Raw genomic sequence first — 20,881 nt, forward strand, 5'->3', positions numbered from 1 at the left:
TGATGAGTTCACGTATTTCAAAATTGTATAATAATGCGTAATTAGATCGCGGGTGATTATGTATTTATGGATAATTTAAATGCGCAACAATGTACGGAATATACGTGCTACGAAAAAATGTATTACGTCGTCCGAAAAGTTTCTTTCGTCTTAGAAGGAAATAATGGATGCACAACATTTTCCGTTTTATATTATTTTATCGAATTACGTATGATCAATTTTGTTCTATCAAAATAAAGATCACAACGTTTGATAGATTAGGTTTCATGTTTGTACAAAGATGCATCGTTGTAAAAGACGTGTCTGTGAAAGAAAGACACTTTCTGGACAATAGAAAACGCGCAAGCTAAAGAACGTTATGATATAAAGTTTTCCTAATTTCTCGTAAATTTTATACTTTTCTTAATTCATTAACACGTTTAACGCAACCACGGTGAAATAGTACCTGATGGCGGTGTAGAAGCCACCGGTGACCAACGTCGCGTCGCCAGAATTAACTATTAAGTTACCGCGTATGAAATGTTTCCTCTGAAATGAAATATTAAATACACGTAGTTTCCTCGTGACGTTTGTATAATTCAACTCTCGTTCACTCTTGCAACTAATAACTTCAGATTACTTAACTCTGTAATTACTCTACATTGTTTCTAATCTATAAAAATCGAAAATTTGACGATTTACTTCCTTATCAATTCTGAAGATAGTGATTTTTATGAATCAATCGTGTGTACTCTATCTAAATAGTGTTCAAATCTGTCATACGATACTTTTGCTTCTTTTTATCTATTCGATTTCATTGAAACACGACGGTAATTAACAATCTTATAAAGCAACAATCTTCTTAAGAAAACATAAAAATCGAATTTTTCCAACAAGAAACATAGCAAATTGTGCATCGAAATTGTAATTGTTCGAACTTCGTCGTAAAGATCGAATCCTCGAGAGAGGCAACAAAAAATCGATTTCCCGTGAATTCCTTGGTTTTACCTATGGTATAAAGGGAAAAGCAATAAGCCAGTGGCTCGTAAAACGTTTTTTCCCTCGATAATGAGAACTGGGACTGGTGGTGGCAGCCGTATAAGAAACGGAATCGTCGATATGAAACAGCAATTTCTCCGCCTTGAGGGGATGATTTGTGTTTATTTCCAAGTAGTCAAATTGAGAATGATCCATAACTGTAGTATTTGCTATCTGCTTCGATGAGTATTAAATAATTCAGTAAATATTATTGACAGAATATATCGCAGTACAGTAAAACTTCCCTTATTTGAATACCCTAATTCTATTATCCGAACTTAGTATTTCCCAGTAACGGATACCTTTTTCCATCCAAGACTTTTCCATATACAATGTATTCTTTCCTTGATTCGATCGAGTAGCGAAATTATAATATTCTGATATTATAATATTATAACAAATATAATTAAAATATAATACGGTATTCTATAACTATGGAAACAAAACACGACGTAATTAAAAAAGTCGAAAGCGGTGTAAGTGCAAGCGTCGTAAAAGACACAATTACAGACACGAAAACACAAAAAGAATAATATTAAAAATTATCCGAAGCACGTAGATTCCTGTGACGCTGGCAACAGCAGGAAAAAGCTCAATTATTTTGACGTAACGAAACAGTTTCATTGCGATAAAGACGATAATAACGTCGGATTTACGCAAATGGAAACATCAAATTCTGATGTGACCCATGCAGTTACTTAGGTTGGAAGAATTAAGTAACTTAACGGTAAAGGAGATACGAGATCCGTAAATATTTAAAGAAATCATTAATCTCAATTTGTATTTGAAAAAATGAAATTTAATATCAGAGAAATGATTGTTCCGGTACTTGAAAACTCCATTAACAGCTTGGTCTGCCTATTAATTCGGATAACGGAAGCCCTACAGTATATTAAATTGCATCGTTCGCGGTGGAAATACGATTTATGGTATGAAATATGAAAATGTTAAATGAAAGTTTAACTCATTCTCAGCACATACTGTTACTCTCGAAGCGGTTCACAGGCAAAACAGACGAGACGCGTTCATCGCGTGACGCTCTCGCTTCCCTTGGGCCAGCCACCGCATTAGACACCGTTTCCATAGACAGGATCGATTTCTATGCATCGATGCATAGATATTCAGTTAGGCCTTTCCAAGGTCTTACAGATTCAATTAATTTACTTATTTTGAATTTCTTGTTTTGTCCGCGTGAATTCTTTAATCTTACCACAGACAAGCAATAAGCCCCAGTGGCAAAGAGTGGGAATATACAACAAGAAGCGACACTCCAGGCGATACCTTTGATGTTACTCGATGCCTTGTCCCTTTAAATTGGTTACAGACAAGCCGGATATTTGAAATGACTAAACTCATCCCTTTACTTTATCTTAACCTCTAACGATTAACAATATACCTGTGTTATCACTGCGTATGTATTAGAGATAATGCTTTTTCGAGTATGTATTTATATCAACCTTATACAATGAAATAGTTAGGGAATAAGGAATATGATATAACGATAGTTTTTCAAACAATATATCGCAAATACATTGCAAAAGTGTATGTTGTAAATAAAATACAGAAATATTTATTACGAACAAATACGTTGTAAGTAAATTACAAACATACATACATTTGTTATTACATAATTTGTTATAAATATTGTCAAGTCTAAACAATTTTACAACCATTGCCTCGGCATTGCCGATTACCAGATCTCGCTACGAGCAAATTATCGCGAGTGAAAATCCGTGCATTCTGTTTTACAAACATATGTGATATAAATCTGTTAGGTTGTCCGGAAAGTGTCTTTCTTTTACAGATACGTGTTTTACAACAACGCATCTTTATACAAACATGAAACCTAATCTGTCGAACGTTGTGATCTTTAGTTTGATAGAACAAAATGGATCATACGTAATTCGATAAAATAATATAAAACGGAAAATGTGCATCCATTATTTCCTTATAAAACGAAAGAAACTTTTCGGACGACCTAATATTCACGGCAAATGTTACAAATATCAATGTAGTACAATTACAAAATTCATCGTAATACAAAGTTTCCTATCTCTTTCAGTATAATATGCTTTACTATAATTTCAAAAGATAATAAATTCCAAAATGAATAAATAACTTCAACAAATAACCGTATGGGCACAGAGCTCTCGTTATTGCTCGGATCTATGGGTCCTCGAATTTCAGTACTCGGATGCTCACTCAATTCAGATCCGAGTGTTCGGATAAACATTTTTCTTCCAGGAATTCACTTAACAAGGTTCAGCTATATTAATAAATTTAACGTATAAGGAAAGCTTCATACGTACTGTTCATACGTGTTTGAATAACCGCGAGGGAAAAATCAAATCCGAATATTCGAGTACCGGGATTCGAATTCGAATACTCGGGTACTTAGGCTCGTATCCGGTTCTTGAACCGAAGTTCGTGTAATAATAGGTGGCCTAAGTACTCGGATATCCGATCTAAATTGGTTGTACCGTTTTGCCTGCATCTAGAAGTGGTTCCTTTGTCAAAGTGTCGCCTCTTGCTGTTCCCCGCCCTTCGCCAGTCACTCGTAAAACGTCTTTTTTTCCCTCGATAATGAGAACTGGCACTCTGGCGGTGGTAGCCGCATAGGAAACGGAATCGTCGATGTGAAAGAGCAATTCCACCCCCGGGAAAACGACGATTCGCGTTCGTTTCGAAGTAGTCCGCTCGATCGACGAAATATCACGACTATTATAATTTCACCAACGATTCGAACGACGCAACGTTTTGAATATTTACGTAACCAACGTTCTCTCGCCGACGAAACATTGCCAATTTCACGTATGTACGTTCAATCGCGTGTATGCACGTTTGAAAATCGTTTTATCGTTTGCTTGTCGGTCAGGGTACCATCGCGTATTTCTATTTTCTCCTATCGTTTTCGAACCATGAGTCACGCGTTGCTCTATTACGCCAACTGAATACGTATCGTTAATGGAACTGGCTTGTATCGTTTCAATGATAGAATGGTTTTTGGCTAAACGCCGACACATTTTACCGTCTGCGTGGCGGTAAGGGGTTGATAAATTACGAGGGTGGAGTTTATAGGTTAATTGACGTGGAAATTTACGATATGTTTGAACTTTCGTAGATTTATGAAGAACTTTCGATCGAGTTATTGGAAGATTTCTTTCTTGTTGCTGTTTTTTTTTCTTTTTTTTTTTTTTTTTTTTGGTCTTTCAGGGTGAAAACATCCCTTAGAGATTAACGTCAGATTCCTTACTTATCTACGATATCACATAGAAATTGTTGGCTTCTTCGTTCTCTGTAGAGTGGTATAACGAAATCGTTAGAGTAATTGTGAACAATTTTATTTAATTTGAAAACTAGAGTGGATACCATATAAAAATTACCTATTCTTTTATATTCTGCAAGATTATACAACGAAATTGTGAGAATAGTTGGCTCTTTAAATAAGACAAAGATCATTTACTTTTCTTTTTCTATCGTATTCTTCGTCAAGTTTAATGGACAATTTTTATTTTTTAAATATCATATTAAGACGAATATTTTGTTGAAATACTCGTGCGAACATTATTCGAGTATTTTTGTACAATTACAAGAGATATTAATGGATCAATCATAGTTATGATCAGTTTTGCAGTTCTTTACGAATATTGTTTATTTAGAATGATCACTCTTTACAATGCAAAAGTTATATTGCCTGTTATCATCGCATTAGTAATTGCCCAAATGTTTTGATCATTAACAATTAGACTGACACAGCTAATTAATGATATTCGTAATTAAATTCGTTTAACATTTTCCACTTATACATTTTGTCCATAATGTAGAAAATTATTGTTGATTAATTTAACAAAGTAATTACTGTACCATTCAACGATTATGTATAATTTTCAGCAATTTTTGAACACAATCTAATTAGCAAATATTGCAAATATATAGAAAGGTATTTGTTGTGAGCGATTAATAGCGTGACAACTTTATGAAATTAATTAAATTATCGGTTTAAAGTGAACCTCGCTTGACTCGCCACAAGTTATTGGTTTCTTTCGAGCAACTTCGTTATCGGTGTCAGAAGTAATTAACGCCTGAATTCGGCGTGAATTAATCGTTCGTTATTGGTTTTTCGTACATCGACATAATTTCTTGTACGGTATTCTTGCAAAAAGAAGAAGAAACAACGAAGATGATCGTATTGACAAAAAATGTTCAAAATAATCATTTTATTGATTTTTAAGGCTGAAAGAATTTGTTATCGAACATGTGAGAAGCCCAAGACATGAAATTTGAAAATTGAAATTTGAGATTCGGAAATATTTAAAATTTTTTAATTTAATTTTAAAACGTTTAAAATTTTAACGTTTCTTAACGTTAAAATGCTGAAAGGTGAAGGTTGAGACTTCACGTTTGAAGTTTGAAAGGTGCAACTTGAGATTTAAATCCTAAAACTTGAAAGCATAAAAATTTCAGCTTCCGGACTCAAAATGAGAAACTTCAAATCTGAGAATTGGAAATGATAAGTGGAAATTTGAAAGTCTTTTCAGAGTTGCAGGTTCCATGTCGAAATTTGAAACTTGAAACGTGAAGCTTGAAAGTCGATAGACGTATGTTAAAAGGTTGAAATTTGATACTCGTGAAAGTTGCACATTGCAACTTGAAACTTGCAACGTGAATTTTGGAAGTTGAGAAGAGAATGTTAAAAGGTTGAAATTTGAAACCTCCGAGACCGTAAATTAAAAATTTGCAAGTTGATGTTTGCATGTTCAAATTTCAAACTTGAGATTTCGAATAAAACATGTTGCATTCTAAAGCTGATAGTTTAAGATATCATCAGAATTTCAAAACAGCAAATTTTTTCACAAAATCTTCACTCTCGCGAATATCTCAAATAATCTCCCTATAAATTCCAATGATCTTTATCGATACTTCGCTATTGATTTCTCCACTTGAAAGTTTCACGATAAAGAAAAATACATCGTTCCAAGAGGAATTTTATTATCAGTACAGTTCGCTACTTGGCCTGCAGCTATATTACTTGGTGTTTAACTCACTTTGATAAAGTCGATCGCCAGAGGATACATCCATAAAGCAGAAGAAGATAAAGAAAAAAAGAAAAGGGAAGATGCTTCTTCGAGGGGAAGCAATCCATCGAAACTTTAAGGGTGTACTCGTAACGAGATTTCAAGTTGTAATTGTTGTCTTGACAACATCTTCGATTTGCCAATCTTTGACTAAAGAGACTTTATATTTTTCCTATTTAATTTATCCCAAATTGGTGAAATATTATTTCTTCATTAGAATAAAAGAAGCAACAATAATAGAATGTTTAATTTTTTACTTATTTACTATTTAAATCATTCGAAATTATGATGAAATATAATTTGTTCATTGGGACAAGAAAACCAATGATGAAAACTTTACTTTTGTTATTTAAATCTCGCTAAATTGTTGAAATGATTTATTCATTAGGATATATGTAATAAGAAACCTATCTAATATCATTTCTTCATTAAAATATTATATCATTTGTATAGGAAAGATCATTTGTTTATTAGGATAAGAATAATAAAAGGTCTATTGTTTTACCATGACAATTAATTTATTTATTAGTCAAATTATCCTACATTATAGTGAAATATACAATAATTTTTTCAGTAGAATAAAGGAACCAATAACAAGACGTCTATCTTTGCTATTTATATCTTCCTAAATTGGTGAAATATAATTTGTCCATTGGAACGAGGAAACGAAGAATAACAAGAGCTCTACTTTCGCCATTTAAGTCATCCTAAATTGATGAAATGTCATTTGTTCATTAGAATAAGGGAACCAAGAGTAATAAGATAATAAAATGGAAGCAAATAACGAAATATAAGATTCTTCGTAATTGCTTTGCCTCGGCAAAATACGGCTGGTAAAATAGGATAAAATAACTCTGCCTTCTTTGAATTGATTAATAGAGGTTGCTACATACCTTCTTGAAAGCTAAACGAAAATAAGGTGCTTGTACTTCCAGTAATATCTCTGTCGTAGGTTTTCCTACTTAATGAAAATACAGGAACGAGGAAAATGTCTTGTAATCTAACAATTTATTATGTTAATGGACTAGTTGAAAAATTGAGATTGTTCCTGAAGTCCATCTTTGTAAATAACCTGAAAGAAAGTTTCATTATTTAATAGTTTTTCAAATTTGTTTTTATTTAAACGTCAAACGGAGGAATATTATGCACAATCGAACGAATCTATTTAAATTTTTCTCAAAGTTAAATATTTTTTTTAACGATATACACAGTGATCAAATTGAGAACGATCTATACCACACGGTGTAAGAATTTGTCATCCGCTTCAATAAATGTCAAATATTTTAGTAAATGTTGTATCGACTAATTTATTTATTTTTACTTATTCCTCCTTTGTCGTTTGATATTTTACTGAAAAACACCAACTTTCTTACCTAAACGAAACAACAAGAAAGAAACAATGCGAATTTTCAAAGACTTCGTTCATCCATTCTCTTGTACTTTCTTTCCGTATATTTTTTCGTTCTAACGAGAACTATTGACCCATATCTCAGGTTCTTGTGATCTTCTTCTTCCTTACCTCGTTGTTATCTCGAGCGATAATTAGAAAACTTCGTCACGTTAATTGTGATATTTACACAATTTCGTTAAAGAAATTAAAATTTTGTTTGTCTGAAACGGGTATCACAGAATACGCGTGAAACGAAATACCAACGATTTTGAGATGAATTTATTGAGAGTAGGAAAGAACAATTATTTGTTTATTTTTTTGGGAAGCAAAATTTGAAGAGTATACGATAGTTACATAATTGTAAGTTATAACTTTAAATTATGTTTTTCTCACTTAGAAATGTTTTCGTAATTTATAAACATAGATGACGTTTATTTTTCTTAATAATAAAAAAATTCGAAACTTACAATGGGGAATTTAAAAGCCGAGGATCTCGTAGATTAGAAGCCAAGATACCAAGCTGAAATATCAAAGTTAAAATATCTTTTCAATTTTCAACGTTCGGCTCCTCGAACTTTCGCATCGCAAATTTCTATCTGTAAACTTGAAATTCCAAATTCGAAGTTTGAAATATCGCGAAACTTTGAACTTCAGAACTTTTAATCCCAAATTTCAACTTTAAGATTTCGATAAATTGAAGTTCCGACAAGTAAGCAATGGGCTGACTTACACATCACTTTGATACTCAGCCGTAGTCGGAATCCAGATATGTGTCTGCATCCCTAAGGAGGCTAAGCAGAGCTTACAGTGAAGAAATAAATAAACATAGAAACAAAGGAAGAAAAATCTGAGATAAAACACAGAATCCATCCGCATAGAAATGTTTTGTTCGTTGGAAACATTTTTCGCAATTTCGAAAATTTATCTCTTTTTCTTATCTTCGTCCTCGAAACGTTAAACTGATTAACCAGAGGATATTAAACAAATCTATAAATTTAGAATGTAACGAGAAAAGAAAATTTCGGAGGATAAAGAGTCTGCTTTTTATTAGCTTTTTATACGGAAATTAAAATTTTTATTTTTCTCGAAGAATTCGTGATAACATTTTACGATGTTACAACAATGGACTGTTCTCCTTTTTGCTAAAGCATTTCGTGTACGTGTAATAAATGAGTGTAGGTGTCGTGGATCAATGAATGGTTTCAGGATGGCCTGCAGCGACGAATTTCCTCGGCACTGCATCAACTTTCTTTTTGCATTTTTCTTTGCAACTTTAACGTATCTTGTTATCTGTCGAGAGAGGACACACCTCAGGCAATAAAATTGAAAGAGCGAAAAGGAAAAATAGCATTTCTTTGTAAAATCTCACGAGTTTAATTTTACTTCTTGTAACATCTGTAGTACAATAGTTTCTTAAATGAAATAGAATTTTTTAACCAGAACAATTAGAGTTTTATCCTCTTTTGAGTGTAATATTTGTAACAAAATTTAGAATAACTCCAATACAATTTTCAGTATAAATTGAAATTCAAAATACAAGATTTTGGAGGATCAAGCAATTCGTTCATTCTTTAATATCCATACTTACGAAACTTTTCAATCTTGTATTGATATTACTTTTGCAATGATTTTCTCCTTTAAGATAAAAGAATAATAATTTCATTAAAAGTGCAATTGTTTCTAAATGGGCTGAATAATATACATATAACAAAGCTTCCCGATTTCTTCTTAATATTATTTTTTAACGATTCTATTCCTTAGAACAACTTCATACAATTTCATATAGAATTTCCATAAAAAATTGCAGAATACGAATAAAAATTCCAATTTTAAATGCAAGTTCAAATAAAATATCATTTATTCATCGTGAAGTATACAATCGAGTTCCCTGAATGTTTTTTGAATCTATTTTAATAATATTACTTTGATAATTCTTACAACGTGTCTGATATTAAAATTTGTCTTTGTCGTCACAAGACTCAAACGTATCGGGCGTCGCCTGGGATCGTTTCAAAATCGGTTTGGCAATGGAAAATCTAGATAGAGGATACGTTCTGTGCAAAGAGCTGGTCTTTATCTTATTTTGGGGAATGAACAGATCAGGGCATGGTCTTTGTAAAATTATACGGCCTTTAGAAACGGTGCCTTTAGCTCGGTTCGTTTCAAAACCACGAATAAACGTGATGAGATCGTCGGTAGAACGACGCAAATGATTTTAATACGATAACGTATTAAATGTTCGTTTATGAAAGAGCATTATTGCGTTTTATCCCATAGCGGTGACAAGGGAGAAGGAGGGAACGCGAGTATTGCAATCGCAATACTGATATCATTGGTTGTTATTTCAAATGTAATGAAAGAGGGATGAGATTAAACGAAATTAAAATTCAGAGTAGAAGATGGAAGCTGGGCATTTTGCAGTTTTTAATTTCGACCTTTCAATTTCTGGATTCTTAGTTTGCAGTTTACATTTGATACGCCAAGTTCTAAATTTTAAATTCTACATTCGCTAACTTGTAGATTCCAAATTCCAGCCTTTTTAATTTGAAGTTTCAAGTTCTTAGATCCTGGTCTCTAAATTTTTGTAGAAATTTCAAATTTTCCGGTATCGAACTACTCTTTGAACTACTTTCGAGCTGTGGATTCTAAAATTCTAAATTCTAAATTTCGAGTTTTCTATTTTCTTAGTCCTATAGCGTGCCCAACGGATCGAGACAGTAAACGTAAACAAAACGTGATTGCTGCAGCTGCGGTTATTGGCTACGACAGGCTGTCACAGAGTGACAGAATGTCACTAGTCGGCAGTCAATAGTTGCAGCCGTGGTAATCACGTTTTGTTTACGTTTATTGCCTCGACTCGTCGGACAGACAATAAATTAGAAATTTCACGCCTTGAATTGCAAATTGCAAATTGCCAATTTCCAATGTCCAGTCTTTAATTTTAAATTGTAAATTTCCAATCTCTGATATGTAGCTTTCTACATCCCATTTCACGTGCCATGCTCCAAATTTCAAGGAGCTCACCTTCTATCGTTAATTCCTGAACTGTAAATAGCAATATAAATTCTACTATTTCAATTTTCAATTCAAAATTCCCATTTCCACCTTGCAATCTTCGAACTAAATACGAAATTTCCGTGCTTTTATTTTTCCATATTTTACATAAATATATCGTTTTCATCTTTATCCTTGTTAATACAGGATCAGATAAGCCTATGACGAATGGCGGATCAGAATTGAACAGGAACGTCAAATGGAATTTATGTGTTTGTTCTGTTGTAGCTGAACACGGAATGGGCACAAGTTGAAGTTATAAATCTGATCAATGATGGCAGCGGTCTTGGATTCGGAATCGTCGGTGGACGAAGCACCGGTGTTGTCGTTAAAACGATCCTTCCTGGAGGTGTCGCCGATCGGGTAAGTTTATTGCAAACGTTTTGTCTTATTCAAACAATTATTAAAAATTTCATAGTCCCTCAAAATCGTTCAATTTTATACACCAAATCTCAATGGATATTCTGGAATTGTATACGTACTTAGATTTTATAAAATATTTTTCACCGATCATTTTATTATATCTTATCTTATTTCATTTTCTATAACAGTGACACGATTCTTTTGTGATAATTAAATCGTGTTGAAAACACGAAGACATTCTAAATTTTTAAAGTCTTTTCAACTTCTTTACTTACAAGAATTAACGAATAGAAATGAAGGAAAAACAGTACAGAATATAGATTTTAATTAATCACTTGTTTCGAAGATAAACTTAGAACAAACTTATTCAATTCACAATTTATTTACCTTAAGATTTAAAGAGATTTTTTTTTAACTTTTTTTCTAACTGTCTTTAAATAACTCCAAATTGGGCGAAAAGAATGTATAATTTTTCATTCGTTAAATGATTTGAAGTTTTTCCATTTGACAGTACATTCATAAATAGCGATTCATAGACTCCGTAACATTCGATTGCCCTATATTCTTCCTCTAGCAGCCTCAACCACATTTTACCACCAATAAAATTGCAAATCGAATCAGGCTGTGGTTACCGTGGATGCGTATTCGAACGAATTGACGTTCTGATGAACTTCATACATCCAGGTAATCAAATATGTATATAGATTTTTATTATGAGTGTATGCACTTCGATCTATAGGCGTTTCATTCGTCAGTTCGTCCAAATGCCTCGGTGGTTGGCATTGATAGCGGCACAACTGAAAGAATTCCAAATTTGATTTTATCGAATAGAAAGCTTATATTATGTTTTTATTTATATCGTGTAAAAAATAAAAACAATATTTATATTTACTTCAGTTTTGCGTGAGAAGGTAAAATTTTTACTTACCGCCGCTGTCAAACTGCACTTTGCCACAGCAATATCGGCTCATCTTCAGTTGTTTCGTCACGCTGTAACTGAAGGGTCTTGCCGCTTTCGCGATATCAAAGCAAATAAAAGGAGTGAAAATTTGTTTGATAACAATCATGTCTCGAGCGTTTTCTTCTTTCTGAAAGATGTGTCGTTGTTTAGCAAAATCTAGCTCGTAAATCTCTGTCTGCTCAGGAAAAGACTCGCCGTCGCTAATAAACACAAAATAAGAAATAGCGTTGGAATAACTCACCAAGGTTTTTCTGTCAATTTTAAAACGTTTTTCTCTTTAACACTTTGATGATCATATGCTCTGACAAACATATATAGCCTGAATTCCGCGTATTTTTGGAGCGATTGAAAAGATTCAAACGGTCACTGGCAAAGTTCGTTCCGATTTACATTTATTGAATTTTATAAGTGCCATTTTGTTCCACAACGTTTCTCCATCTTTCACGCAACTTGAATATTCCATCGTACCAGAAGCTTTCAGGTTTTTCAGCGGAAAACTTTTCAATATGATTTTTTATGTCGACAAAAGTGTTAAAAATCGGAACGAATTTTCCGAGCAGCATTTAGGAGTGTAATATTCTATTGAAAATCAACGAGCATATTTACAGATACTTCTAGCAACATTTTTTAGCGTGACATGCTTGGAAACAATTTCCTCGATGGAGAGATACTAAGCAAAATTTATTGTGTTAGTAAATTTCTTAAAAATCGGAACGAGCTTTCCGAGCAGCATTAAATGAGTGTAATTCTATTTAATTTTATATTAAAAAAACAACGAGCATGTTTACAGATATTTCTAGCAACTTTTTTTAGTGTGACATGCTTGGAAACAATTTCCTCGATGGAGAGATACTAAGCAAAATTTATTATTCTAGTAAATTTCTTAAAAATCGGAACGAGCTTTCCGAGCAGCGTTAAATGAGTGTAATTCTATTTAATTTTATATTAAAAAACAACGAGCACATTTGCAGATACCTCTAGCAACGATTTTAGCGTGACATGCTTGGAAACAATTTCCTCGATGGAGAGATACTAAGAAAAATTTATTATGTTAACAAATTCATTAAAAATCGGAACTTTCCGAGCAATAAATATTATACCAATATATCGATAGCGGATTCGTATTACTCAAACAAGTAACTTAAAAACACTTTGATAACATGTCGTTTATAGCATCCATTGCTTTTTTTTACTGTTTTAATTAGCAATAGCTAACATTTTTATAAGATACCGCATGAAGTATGTAAGACGCGAATTCGCGTCTGCAGTCCGCAAAGTGTTAAAATTTACGCTTTTTGAGTTATGCCATTATCAGCGACAAGCAACGACGTATCCATTGTAATCACAGCCATAATCAGAACTTCTATGCGAAAACCAGAAGTCCTGCAACATAAAGATAGACGATCAAAAATCTGAAAAAAGAGAGGAAACAATAGAAAATAAACGAGGCAAGAACATTTAACTATTATCGATTTCCGAATTAAAAACGGTCTGTTCGCGGTACGATTTGTAGGATAATCGGCTGCAGAGCGGGGACCATATATTGCAAATCGGCGATGTCAATCTGCGGGGAATGGGAAGTGAACAGGTTGCGGCAGTTCTGCGACAATCCGGCACACATGTGCGCCTCGTTGTCGCGAGACCTGTCGAACCAACGTCACCGGATTACCAGGTATTGTATCCAAATTTTCCATTTTTTTTCTGTTTCTTTTCCTTTATTTTTTTCAATGAGCATATTCCGAATGTTTAAAAATTCGAACGTTTAAGAAATTGCGCGTTCGAAGGTTGAAGGATTGGAATGTTTGAGAATTTTTGAGATTCGAAGCTTCGAAAATTTAAATAGTTGAGAATTGGAGAAGTCGATGATCTTGAATATTTGATAATTAGAAAAATAGAAAATAGAAAAGTATTTTGAAAATTTGGATTTTTCAAGGTTTGGGAATTCGAAAATATAGGAATTGTAAAGTTGAACATTTGGAAATTGCACGGTTTAAAAATTTAAAGACTTGGAGACTGGAAAGTTTGAATATCGTGAAACTTGAAAATGTAAAAGTTATAGAATCTTATAGAACTTTAAGATTCGATGGGTCAAAAATTATCAATTTCGAAGTTTGAAGATTTAAAAATTTGATAAGAATTAAAAGTTTCCGATTAAAATCAATAGTGCGTCTATTTTTCTTCATCATTTCATTACAAGTGGAAATATTTACATTATTTTCTACTTCTTTTTCTTATTATTTCACTCAGTCCTTGGATTTTATAGCGTTAGCTTGGAAAGTCTAATGAAATGGCTTGATTGAGATTTTCCTTAATTAAATGGCAGCAGGGCGTTTTCATTAAATCATCTGATCGGACTGTTTGCACAGTAAATACTGCCATAATTGATCGTCTTGTAGTACTGGAAGGAATTATTAAATAAAAAGCACTTAAGTCGTTCGACTTTTCTCGCTTTCGCAGCAGTTATATCTCGTATTTGCTTTTTACAATAGAACGTACTTACGATATTACTAAAATAAATTTACTTCACGACAAAAAAATTCGATTTTTCAGGCTTTAGTTTAACATGTAATTGAAAACTCCTTTATTATTTTAATATATTAATCCAAGAAACTTAACAAAAAATTGATATAATGTATAAATATAAAAGAAACACGTTCGATTTTTATAAAAATGATATCAATTTTTTAATAATCTTTTCTGTAAATATTGGAAATTTGAATAAGATATTTATACTGTAATCAATTCGTACTTCTTTTAATTCTTATATTCTTATACGAGACTCTGGGAAGCCAAACTGATTAATTCCACTTTTTTATACGATCATCAATTTCACATTATTCAAACACAATTAATATTGAAGAAATTGAAGAACTCAAAAAAGAAATCATAAATTTACTTATCATAAAGCATGAATAATTGCAAATTCTGAGGTAAATTAAAAAAACGAGTACTTGTAACTGTTAACAAAATAGTAATTGTCGTTTTTCTATGCAACCCAATTTATGGAATTAATCAGCATGGTCTCTGAGAGTCTCAGGGTATCAGCGCGTCTTCAGACCCCTGATGCAGCTGGTTGCAATGCTGGCGAAACACCGGGAAACAATTCCTCGAGAACACGATTTCGACCCGAAGACCTGAAGCAAATGTCTGATAAATAAAGTTGAAATTTTATCGAAGCCATATAATCATTAAGACAAGTAGCAACATTGTAACGAGAAATATTTTGAAAATTAAGAAGGGGATGAAGACACATATGTTCAACTTCAAAATTAAATATAAAGACAATTTTACTAATAAGAGGCTGACCTATGCAATATACAAAATCCTAAAACCTGTAGAGAGCATTGTTTTACTTGTACAAAGATGAAAAAGAAAAGAAAAGGAAAGATATAAAATGTGACCTATCGTGTGCTTTCCCTGTAGTCTTTAAATATCATGTCACGTGCAATATAGCAAAAGTAAACATGAAATAAAATGAAGGAATTGTATATCATCGTTGGTCCGAAATTCGAGCCAGAAATTCCAAAGGAACGGCATGTTTCAGGCACTCGGCAGCCACGCTCCGATCGTACCAACGAAGATTCTGGGTGACCCGGACGAGTTGGACCGCCACCTGGTGCACAGCGTGCCGGAGACATATAACATACGCCACGTGCAGCCCGACAACGCGTACGACAACGGCTACATATTCTCTCAGGAATCCGACGTCGAGATGCACGTGAGTCGGCAAAACCTTATGACATTTCATCGTTCCTACCCTTTCATCCTTTCATTTCGTCAACACGTTCCTTCTGCCAACTGTACCGTTTTCTGCATGAAAACTTTCATCTTGAATTATCAACGTTTTGAATGTGCTGGGAAGAGCATTTAGACGAAACGAGCGGATGATCCTTCTTGTCTCTCTGCAGTAAAATTAAAATGTAAACGAGCATCCTTTCGCTGAATCGGGAATCGAATATCCAAATGTCCTAAAAATACATTTGTAATTATAACTTTTTTGACAGACATCGTTATAATTATCGTTTCTTTATTAGATATCACTAGAATCTCTTCAAAAGATGAGGAATGATACAGTGATGTTACCGTTTGGTACGTGCAGGTGGAAGGTTCCATAACGGGAAAGTTTCGTGGAAACATTCTGACACTCAATAACGCAATCGTTCGTGCGTCACTGTGGACGAAGTACCTGAAAATTTATAATAATTCTCGTTTATTATATCGTTAGACATAATGTTCTTTAAGTCCACTTGTAAGTTTACTTCGCGATTTAGAACATAATCTTTCAATATCTACCTTATCCACGTTTCGAGAATAGTCACAACTTTTTTTAAACTGAAAATAACAAAATTGACCGAATTGTAGGCTATTTAATTCGGTCTCTTCAAAGCATATGTCCTATTGACTCGTTTCTTGAAAAACTTTGTTTCTTGAATATTAATCGTGTACTTACCTAATGACAGAAATTGTTGAGGTTGACTGATAAATTTATAATAGGAAAATATATTGAAATAAGTATAGGTATAAGTATAAGTACAGGTATAGTGTATACTGATCCAGATCCTCACTTCTACAGTGTTACAATACAATAGGAATCGTATATTTATATCAGTTCATATATTTATAGCAAAGGACATTACCAAAAAGTTAATCTTGGTGTGTAGCTCTAGCTAAAGACTACAAGAAACAGCAATAGAAATCTATTATACTTATAGCTCTTTTGTTTCTAGACCTTGTAACCCAAAACAAAATTTATATTCAAGTGCATAATAATATGGACCTCTCCTTATTTTGAATTTTGTTCGCTAAATTCAATTCTCTTCGTAACAATGGTCTCCAGATCACGGATACACAAAAAAAAGTGTAGAGTTTTTTTCAGGTAATTACTTCAACAGAAACGAATACAAAGCGAAATTGATCACTTTGGTCTTCTAAGAGACTCATACATGAATGGAGAATTGTTCAAAACAGAACTTGCGTAGTGAAATTTGGAAATTAATAAGAAATAGAATTAATCAACTTGTCTCTTCACAGACTCATACATAAATGTGAAATATCTTATAAAATCTCTTACTTCGTCTAAATCACTGCAACGCTAAAAAAATCCCCTGGCATTGTATTTTGTGCGTTATAATCGACTTCTTATTTGCTGAATCTTCCAAGAATACGCAACATTTGCATATCATTCGACGTTATTGTGTCGGTGCTATTATCTGGAAAAGGGCATTGTTCAATAGGCAAGACCAGGTCTCATCGTGGACGTAGTACGCAACCCATTGCCAATTGGAGCGATGCCAGTGATACCACCGGTTCCGGTGCAGATCCCGGAACTTCCGGTCCTCACCATGGACACCATCGATGTTAACTCACTGCCAGAAATGGAACGGTTCACCGTGGAGCTTAAGAAGGACATTTACGGCCTCGGGATCACCATCGCTGGATACGTTTGCGAGAAAGGTAATCCCTCGCGCGCCACAAAGAGTTATGGCCCTTGGTTGTTTCGTGTGAATTATTTGTAACGCGTGGAGAACTAGAAGCTTCCAGAGAAATGTGCTTTGGTGATCCTTGGAATTTTAGCGACTGGCTGAAAAATTGGATACTCGTCGAGTTACGTTTATAGCCTGTACTTCTATATTATTGCGCGTCTTTGAATTTTAAACTCGAAAACTTGCAAATTTGGGAGTTTCGAAGTTTAAAGGGTCGAAAGTTTTAGAGGTTCACAAGTTTGAAGGTTTCGAAATTTTGGGGGATCGCAGTCTCTCGAAGCTTAGAAATTTGACGAGGTCTACAAACTCGGGAATTTCGGATTTCGAAGGTTCTTTTGTAGTTCGGAAATTTAAGAATTGCGTAACTCTTTGAACATTTGGAAAATTCCAAGTTTAGAAGTTGGAGAATTTCGAGGTTTAAGCATCCGGTCAAAGGTTGAGAAAGCTGAGGTTTCGAAGTACGAAGGTTTGTGAGTTTGAAGTTTTAGAAGTTTCGAACATTCGGAGGTTTCGACGTTTGTATATTTGAAAATTTATAAATTCGCAGTTGCTTGCTTGCAGCTTGCGAATCTTGAAACTGCGGAAATACAGAAAAATTTAAAATACGGTATTCCGTACCATAGTTAGAATATAATATTTCTTTTGCTACATAGTAACCACTTTTATCTCGTTTCGATTACAGAGGAGCTGTCTGGCATCTTCGTGAAGAGCATCAGCGAGGGCAGTGCGGCAGACTTGAGCAACAAGATCCAAATAAACGATAGAATAGTAGAGGTGGACGGCCATTCTTTACAGGGTTATTCAAATCATGAGGCCGTCGAGGTGCTACGGCGCACTGGACAAACGGTAGTTCTATGTCTGGAGAGATATCTACGTGGACCAAAGTACGACCAGCTTCAGCAAGCAATCGCGGCCAGTGAACTGAGACTACCTCAACCGAGCTCTCCATCAATCACCAGTTTGCCAAGCTTCCCGATTAGCGCGGTAAATTCTCTTCCTTCCAGTGGTTTATTCAAATTCATATCTGATAAACGAGTTTCTGAAAAATATGGAATATTATCATTACAACTTTAGCGGCACATGAGTCGATGAGGCAAATCGATGTTTTGCCTTGGGACATTGACACCGTCTTGACATAGCAAACGCATCGACAAACAAACTCCGGGCAAAACAATGTCGCCGCTACGTGCAGCCGTCAATTGAAGTTGAATTTAAGCTTTCCGACTTAAACTTCCCCGATCAGTATAAATAACCGAACACGTTCGTTAAGACAGTCAGTAGCAGTCAGTCTCTAGCATTCTTATATCAGCGATCAGTACGCATTCATTAGCAAATCAGTTATTAGTTAGTATCGAGTGATCTACGGTTGGCTCTGTATTTTTATTCTATATTTTCGACTTCTTTTTTCGCGTAGAATCACCCCCTTTCCGCTTGTACCACCAGTTACCAACCACCCTTTATATTTACAAATACATTTGTCTACACGAAATATCCACTCGTCTCATCACTATAAACGCCAATACGTTCAATCGTACAATCGTCCTCTATACAACCATTAAATAATTGAATTATCATTGAATTATCATATCATCATAAAAGATATTTTCTACCTTTTATTTAAATTAACACGTTCGAGATCAGTGACTTGGAACAAAACTCTTCTGAATTTTTTGAAAACTGTTTTGTGTGTGTATACTAAAAAATAAGTGAAACTAATCAACGCAGAAATGAAAGAGAATATGTTTTAGGCAATTTTTATTTGAAAATGCGTTATGTTGTACACGGTATGTCATCGGATACCCGTAATGATTTTGATGTTTTATACAATTCGTGTGAAATAGCGTTTTAGTTAAAACCTCAAAAAGATAAACACGCAAAAGGTAATGATATTTATTTCAGGAATGAGAAAATTATATAACACGTATATTTATTTGTTTAATTGTGTGAGACATGTGTATTGTCGTCGGTCATTACGAAATGCTGCATAGCATGTACGCTGTGCCATCGGTCTGGAATGTGTTAAGTATATTTTTATACAGATGTTGTTCGATTCAAACAAATTGAACCAATTATTCATACAATTATTTATGATCAATATAATACGATGTAAAATCAGGACTCACGTATAATTTGAGTATTATTCATATAACGTAGTATCTTGAATTATAAAATAACACAATCTGTGTTTAAGTCAAGCGACGAATATATTTCAAAAAGTTGGAAATTAATTATTGTAAATATTAAAAAATCACATGGTATTTAGAAATTAATTTCTAATTTAATTAACCTAGATGAAATAGAAGGTATCTATTAGTAATTGCAGCAATAGTAAAATAAGAAGTAGGAACAGAAAGTTCAACAATATTAATAGTGAGAAAGATTAAAAATTGTTTAATCTCGTTTGCGAGGATAAAACTATAAAAATATATAAAGTTTTAATGTTTAATATTTATACAACTTTAACAAGGTAGAACTTATTTCTTTCACAGAAACTAATTTTACAAAATTGTATGTTAATATATGAAACACATTTTGTTTGCAGGATGGAGAAACTACTACTGAGATAGAACCGGAAGGAGAATCGCACACGACTGTTGACAGCGCAGTTCTACAAGAGGGTGAACGCGAGAGATCCTCGGAGGAATTAGATGACGCGGCAAATGTGGAAGCTCTGTTGAGCGACCCATCCAGCGAGCTTACACCTCAAATTCGAGCCGCCATTAAGGCGAAATGGCAGAAGATCGTAGGCCCAGACACGGAAATTGTGGTATGTACCTTGCTACACTAATACCTCCTTACTCGGAATAATGTAATATATCCTTCACGTTTTAGGATTGTTGAGAATTTAATTATCAGAATTCTTGCATTTGATGCTACTTAAAATTTTGGATTATCCTTATGTAAATGCTATTGTTTGCAAGAAAGTACAGTAGAACATTTTGTAAAAGGGTTTCGTCAAGTGGTGAATTAGAGATTCATTTTTAAAGGAAGATTCGATAGATTGAGAAAGCAATTTAATTAACCAAAGACTTGGAAATTACATTTTAAAGACTGTAACAATTTAGAAAGCCACGTGGGTAATTGGAAATTTAGAAATTATTTTTTAAAAACTACAAATGTTCCAAACATAATTATTCGCGTTTAATGTTTAAAAATCTTCTTTATTTCTTATAATATCTATATACGAGTGTGTATATAAATTTTTCATCAACGAAAGATTAAAGAAGAAAATTTTCCTGTCTATTACCGATAGGTAGCGCAATTGAAGAAATTTGCGGAAGGTAGTGGCCTTGGTATAAGCTTGGAGGGAACGGTGGATGTGGAGAATGGACAGGAAGTTAGACCGCATCATTACATAAGATCGATTCTCCCGGAAGGACCCGTAGGACAAAACGGAACGCTGCGTTCAGGGGATGAATTGCTGGAGGTAAAGCAATAGTTTGGTTACAGAGTTCAAGAAGCTCTCCTCCCTCTTAAATCCAATTACCATAGAGGATTAATACCTCTGGCGAAATGTGTGTGGTTTAGCAACTTGTAC

General features: G+C 33.8%; 1 protein-coding gene across 1 annotated transcript in view; it reads left to right on the forward strand.

The window, feature by feature from the left end:
* LOC138183556 (multiple PDZ domain protein) overlaps positions 1–20,881 on the forward strand; it is a 167,436-nt gene that overhangs the window by 81,601 nt on the left and 64,954 nt on the right. The window contains exons 8-14 of the mRNA XM_069120626.1: positions 10,765–10,899; positions 13,374–13,532; positions 15,405–15,578; positions 17,095–17,314; positions 18,026–18,327; positions 19,886–20,110; positions 20,597–20,770. Coding sequence (XP_068976727.1) covers positions 10,765–10,899; positions 13,374–13,532; positions 15,405–15,578; positions 17,095–17,314; positions 18,026–18,327; positions 19,886–20,110; positions 20,597–20,770 — 1,389 coding nt within the window. The remainder of the gene's footprint in view (positions 1–10,764; positions 10,900–13,373; positions 13,533–15,404; positions 15,579–17,094; positions 17,315–18,025; positions 18,328–19,885; positions 20,111–20,596; positions 20,771–20,881) is intronic.

This window comes from Bombus flavifrons, chromosome 9 (genome assembly GCF_040668555.2).
Source record: "Bombus flavifrons isolate JBK064 chromosome 9, iyBomFlav1_principal, whole genome shotgun sequence".
NCBI classification, from domain to species: Eukaryota; Metazoa; Arthropoda; class Insecta; order Hymenoptera; family Apidae; genus Bombus; species Bombus flavifrons.